Source organism: Marmota marmota, unplaced genomic scaffold, assembly GCF_001458135.2.
Source record: "Marmota marmota marmota unplaced genomic scaffold, marMar, whole genome shotgun sequence".
Classification (NCBI taxonomy): domain Eukaryota; kingdom Metazoa; phylum Chordata; class Mammalia; order Rodentia; family Sciuridae; genus Marmota; species Marmota marmota.
The window spans coordinates 42,414,901-42,422,054 of NW_025999990.1; the positions used below are offsets into that span (position 1 = coordinate 42,414,901).

General features: G+C 35.5%; 1 protein-coding gene and 1 pseudogene across 1 annotated transcript in view; both read right to left on the minus strand.

Annotated features, from left to right (window-relative positions):
• The window catches only part of Mib1 (MIB E3 ubiquitin protein ligase 1), a 132,507-nt gene that overhangs the window by 82,228 nt on the left and 43,125 nt on the right, over positions 1 to 7,154 (minus strand). Inside the window, exon 7 of the mRNA XM_015482491.2 lies at positions 348 to 531. Coding sequence (XP_015337977.1) covers positions 348 to 531 — 184 coding nt within the window. The remainder of the gene's footprint in view (positions 1 to 347; positions 532 to 7,154) is intronic.
• Positions 540 to 7,154, minus strand: part of LOC107139281 — an 8,171-nt pseudogene continuing 1,556 nt past the window's right edge.

The following is a 7,154-nucleotide window of genomic DNA, read 5'->3' on the forward strand; positions in this document are numbered from 1 at the left end:
TCCTTTTTTTTTTTTTTTTTTTGGTACTGAGTATTAAACCTAGGAGCACTTAACCCTTAACCACTGAGCCACATAATCAGCCCTTATTTTTTTAGACAGGGTCTCATAAGTTGCTCACTAAGTTACTAAGGCTGGCTTTGAACTTGCAATCCTCTTGCCTCAGCCTCCTGAGTCACTGGGATCACAGGCATGAGCCACCACACTCAGTGCTATTTCTAATTTCTAAGTGCCAATGGAGGTACAATTCTAAGAAGGTTTATGCCTCTTTTGTTTCCAAAATCAATTTACTTTAAAAAGCTACATAAATAAAGTGTAATCTCTAGCCCCAAACTATCTTATATACTTACTGGAAGCATTGCTTCAGCCCATTCACCATGTCCTCTTTGTAGAAGTTTAATTCTTTCCAGATCATAGCAAACTTGCACAAGATCACCCACTTGAAACTGTGAAGTCCCTCCTTCTGCACCCTGCGCAGCATCCCCACTTCGGACAATGTTTGCTTTAGTGAGAACAGCAGGATTGAAGGTCCATCTACAAAAGCAAAGCCAAAACTCAAAATAAGTAAGTTTACTTATTTTTAATTTATTTTTTTGTAGTTGTAGATAGACAGAATGACTTTATTTATTTCTGATATGGTGCTAAGGATCGAACCCACTGCCTCACACATGCTAAGCAAGCACTCTGCCACTTAGCTACAGCCCCAGCCCAGTAAGTTTACTTAATTTTAATACATTCTTCAACACTACAGGGAGAAAGATCTTATACACATCAAAAGAGTAAAGGGAGCCTTTGCAACTACCTTCTGAATGATCTGTATCTTTTTTATAATTTTTCTTCATGTTATAATTTTATTATACAAATTTGGAAACAGAGTCATATGTGATCTCACCACCCTCTGGATATTTTTAAAAACTGCTATTGGGGCTGGGATTGTGGCTCAGTAGTAGAGCGCTCACTTAACATGTGCGGAATCCAGGTTCGATCCTCAGCACCACATAAAATTAAAGATATTGTGTTGTGTTCATCTATACCTAAAAAATAAATATTTTTTTAAAAACTGCTATAAAATACATGACCATTGTTAAACATTTCAGAACCATGTAAAGTGAAAGTTCCATATCACACAAACATACCTGGATCATCATTACTACCCCACTAGAAACCATTACTAATTCTCTATTATGTATCCTTACAGATCTTCTATCACTATGCTGAATGATATTCATAAAGCTAGAGATCTGTTATTTTCCATAAATAGGATCACTGTAGACATACATAAACATATCATTCTATTATTTTTTTCTCAGTGCATCTTAGAATATTTACTTTACAATGTGAATCCAACTACAATGTACACCTATAATGCTCAAAAAAAAAACCTTCCTGATTTAAAAAATATATTTCTTTATAATTCCAAAAGATAGGAGGATCCAAGATGGTGGGCCAGAGGGAGGCAGCATTCTGTGTCGCTCCAGGTCTCAACTAGTGGGAATACTGCTTCTCTTAGAGTGATAAAGTACCTCTACACAGCTTCTCTCACACAGAAATCACCAATGCTATGCCCTGCGCAGGGCTCTGGGCCTCAACGTTAGAGCAGGACTCCCAACTCCCAACTACTAGCCCACACAGGGCTCATAAGTGCCTTACAGGATGCATCAGCACCAGCGCAGAACTCCCAGACGCCGCTTGGCTCCCACGCAGGACACTTAGCTGCTACCCACCCACAGGAACTCCAGCCACCACTCCCCGGTGGACCCCCATTTACCAAAAATAGACCCAAACTACAAAAGAGTGCACCATTTCCCCAAAACATTGCCAATCTCATAAAAATACTATCTTGTTTTAATTTGGCACACATGGGTATTTTCCATAATTGTAATCACTGTATTAAAACAAATTTGGATTCTGACTTCTTTACTTTACAAGCATTTTTTGGACATCAATTACAAATTTATTTATTTATTTATTATTTACAAATTTATTGACCATAAAATATAACTTTGAATAACATTCAGAAAAATGCATTTTTGAAATATAAAATTATAATGTATTGAAAATATATATATATTTTAAACTGGTGCATTACAATTATACATTCTGAGGGGATTGTTGTTACCTATTGGTACATGCACACAATATACAATGTAACAATATAATTTGGCCAGTATCACTACCCAGCACTTTCCCCTCACTCCCTACCTTCTACCTCTTGCTCCCCTTCCTCTACTGATTTCCCTTTGATTTTCATGAGATCTGCCCCAATCTTTCTTTTCCTTTTCCTCTCTAGCTTCCACATCAGAGAAAACATACAACTCTTAACCTTCTGAGTTTGACTTATTTCGCATACATAAGCATTTTTTGAGGTTGCTACCATCTTCATAACCATCATTTTAATGACTATTAAATATTCCATCAAACAGAAGTGCCACAATGTATAACAAAGCTCTTTCCCTAATTCCACACTGAACTCCAAAGGAAAAAAGATCCCTCATCAGAAAAGCTTCTATAGTATTGGTATCATATCATTTCTCCTTAATTCAACTGCTTATTAGCATACAAAAGATTCTGAGATCACAACATAAAAGTCTGTTAGTTACTAAGTTCCTGTAATCACACAAGTAAACTTTTTTTTACTAAAGCAATCCCAAAGAAAAAATGCCTTCACATAGTTAAGAATGAAATAAACAAATGTTTATTTTGTCTTAACCACAGTGCCCTTCACCTCATTCTCAACACTCCAAAATGGTACTGATTCAACTTGCTCTCTCTGCCTGAAGTGTTTCCCTGTCCTAGTGGAATCTAGTCCATCTTTTAAATTAACTAAGTTGGGCTGGAGCTGTGGCTCAGTGGTAGAGCGCTTGCCTAGCATGTGTGAGGCACTGGGTTTGATTCTCAGCACCACATATAAATAAATAAAGGTCCACTGACAACTAAAAATAATATATTAAATTTTTTTTAAAAAATAAATTATCTATAGTATAGTTTTCTCTCTAAAGTTTTCTCTCTCCTCTTTTGTGTCATCAGGATACCCTGCTTACCTACCTATATTATTTGTATCATTTTATTATAGTTATTTCCAGTTTGTCTATTTGAACACTTCGAAGGGGAAAACCTTCAAAGCAAGAAACCATGTCTTAACTGTCTTTGTAATCCCACTAATCAAAGAGTCTAATACAGAATAAGTATTCAATTTTGTTGAAAAAGGAACAAAAATGATTATTTTTCTGGAACTCACATGCCAAATTACTGTTAATATTGTACTGTCCAAGAAAGAATTTTGAACAAGAATGAATTCTGCAACTAATACTAATTTGTGTAATATTTCCAAACAAGAGAATATTTAACACAAAAAGTATGAGTGAATACTAAATGGAACTTATATTGTGTCCTTAAGATTTTTCTTTCTTTTAAAAAAAATATTGAGATATAATTCATATAGCAAACAATTCACTCATTTAAAGTGTCATGCAGTTATTTTTAGTATAAAAGTTGTACAACCATTACCACTATCAAATTTCATTTTCATCACCTCATAAAGATATCCCATAACTATTAGCAGTCACTCTGCATTACCCTTCAACCAGCCCTTAAAAAACTAGTAATTTACTTTGTTTTTTTGGTTTTGCTTATTTTGGACATTTAATAGAAATAAAATCACACTATGTGAATTATTTTTCTGGCTGGCTTCTTCCCTTAGCACATTTTCAATATTCATCTATATTGCAGTATCCCTGTATTTTATTCCAGTTTATGAACAAACAATATTTCACTGTACAGCTATATCACACTTTGTTCACCCATTCATCAGTTAATAAGCATCTGAGTTGTTTCTACTTTTATGAATAATAATTTTATGGAAAATAATTTTATGAGTAATAATTCTATCAACAGTCATCTATAGATTTTTGTGTGTACATATGCTTATAGTTCTTTTGGGTACATATAAGAATAGAACTTCCGGCTCATACAATAATCCTATATTCAAATTTTGAGAAAGTAACAAACTCTCTTTTAAAGTGATTCCATCATTTTACAATACCACCAGCCATATATGATAGTTCCATTTTCTCCATACCCTCAGTAACATTTGTTTTTGTCAATTTTTTTTTTATTCTAGCCATCACAGTATACAAAGTGGTAACCCATTGTGGTTTTGTTGATTTTTTTGTTTTTAATACTCTCTTCAGAAAGACAGTATTAAAACATTGTTGTTCCGTGTTTAAGAATTTTCACTGATGACAGGAAATTAACACTTTTAGATACTCTCCCACAAAGCGCAGATCAGCTCCTGAATCTTGGTTTTTACAGACGTATCAACATATTTCTCTCCAATATGGACAATCATCCCACTCATAAATGCTGGATCAGTCTTAACCTCCAATTTCAATACTTGGCCTTGACTTAGGAAGCTCTTCAGGACTGTCTTTATCTCCAGGACTGTCTTTAACTCAGAAGGATTAGCTTCCACTAAAGGAAACATGGTGGTCACTGTGCAAGGTACTTCTCCACGGTGCACACTCATAATTGTAGAAAAGGCAGAAATGATGCCAAGAGCATTGTTTAGGAGACCATTTTCAGCAAGCAAGTTTACAGGTTAGATATAATGCGAAAAAAAAACTTTTTGCTGTCATGTCATTTAGACTTTTCATTTTGATGGAATGCTTACTATAAGGATTCAGAATAGAAGCAGCCATTTTGGGTTCCTTCAGGAGTTGTGCTACTCTCAACAACTGCTTTTCTACTTGTTCCAGTTTATTCTGTTTAGATGCAGCAGAATAAAAGCAGTGGCATAGTGACCTTCAATGCCATGTATCTGAACAGGTGGCCTTCACAAGTTTGGTAAATGGTCTGACCACAGATGTACTGAAGCATTGTACCTGCTGCGAGAGCCAGGACGCTTCTGGGACATCCTTCTTCTCCCAGGTGGCTGCAGATCAAACCCCCTCTTTGTGGTGTTGAGCTGTACTTTCCTAATAATATCCTAGTATGTGAAGCAGTATCTCACTGTGGTTTTCTATTTGTATTTCCCTAACAGTAACAAGCATCTTTTCATGCGTACTCTGCACAGATCTATGTTCCTACATAATTAATATAGTAAAGCGTCACCCCTGATATAACTATTTGGAGAAAGGGCCATGAGGGAGGTAATAAAGGTTAAATGAGGTAATATGGGTAAGACCCTAATCTGATAGAACTGGTATCCTTATAAAATTAAGAGACACCAGAAATCTCTCTTTAATCACACAGAGAGGAAAGACCAATGAGGACACAGTGAGAAGGTAGTCACCTACAAGCCAGGGACAAGAACTCACCAGAAACCAACCCTGAAAACACTCTTATCTCTTGACTTCTAGCCTCCAGAAGTTTAAGAAAATAAATCTATGTTGATAAAGACACTAGTCTGAAGTATTTTTTTATGGTAGCCCTAGTCAACTAATACAATGAATTTACTGGTCATCTTGTATAGCTTCTTTGGAAAAAATGGCTATTCAAATCCTTTCTCTGCCCACTTTTCAACTGGGTTGTCTTTTATTGTTGAAAGAGAGAGAGAGAGAGAATTTTAATATTTATTTTTTAGTTTTCGGCGGACACAACATCTTTGTTTGTATGTGGTGCTGAGGATCGAACCTGGGCCGCACGCATGCCAGGCGAGCGTGCTATCACTTGAGCCACATCCCCAGTCCCTATTGTTGAATTTTAAGAATTACTTTTATATTCTATATACAAGCCCCTTAATAGTCATAATATATAAACATTTTCTCCCATTTCATGAGTTTTTACACTTTTTTTTCCTAGTGCTGAGGATCATGCATGCTAGGCAAGCACTCTACCCCTGAGCTATATATCTCAACCGTTTTTATTTCTGATAGTCTCCTTTGAAACATCAAAGTTTTCAATTTTAAAGCCCAATATATCTACTTTTTCTTTGGTTGTTTATGCTTTTTGGGTCATAGTTATAAAACTATTGTCTAATCCAAAGTCATGAAGATTCACACCTATAATGGACTATAAAAGACTTTTATAGATTTAGCTATTACACTAAGATCTACAATCAAATTTATTTTTCAGTGATGGGATCAAATCCAGGGTTTCATGCATGCCAGGCAGGTACCCTACCATTGAACTATGTCTCCAGCCCTCTATGATTAATTTTTACTTAATAACTTGTATATGGTATATGGCCAGGGTTCAGTGTCATTCTTTCGCCATGCAGACATCCATTTGTTCTAGCAGCATTTGTTGAAAAAAAATATTCTTTCCCCCACTGAACTCATTTAAAAAAATATTTATTTATTTTTTAGTTGTAGTTGAACACCATACCTTTATTTTTTTTTTAATGTGGTGCTGAGGATCGAACCTGGGCCGCACGCATGCCAGGCGAGCGTGCTATCACTTGAGCCACATCCCCAGTCCCTATTGTTGAATTTTAAGAATTACTTTTATATTCTATATACAAGCCCCTTAATAGTCATAATATATAAACATTTTCTCCCATTTCATGAGTTTTTACACTTTTTTTTCCTAGTGCTGAGGATCATGCATGCTAGGCAAGCACTCTACCCCTGAGCTATATATCTCAACCGTTTTTATTTCTGATAGTCTCCTTTGAAACATCAAAGTTTTCAATTTTAAAGCCCAATATATCTACTTTTTATTTGGTTGTTTATGCTTTTTGGGTCATAGTTATAAAACTATTGTCTAATCCAAAGTCATGAAGATTCACACCTATAATGGACTATAAAAGACTTTTATAGATTTAGCTATTACACTAAGATCTACAATCAAATTTATTTTTCAGTGATGGGATCAAATCCAGGGTTTCATGCATGCCAGGCAGGTACCCTACCATTGAACTATGTCTCCAGCCCTCTATGATTAATTTTTACTTAATAACTTGTATATGGTATATGGCCAGGGTTCAGTGTCATTCTTTCGCCATGCAGACATCCATTTGTTCTAGCAGCATTTGTTGAAAAAAAATATTCTTTCCCCCACTGAACTCATTTAAAAAAATATTTATTTATTTTTTAGTTGTAGTTGAACACCATACCTTTATTTTTTTTTTAATGTGGTGCTGAGGATCTTACCAGAGCCTCACATGTGAGAGATGAGCTCTCTACCTCTGAGCCACAACCACAGCCCCCCCCCCCCCC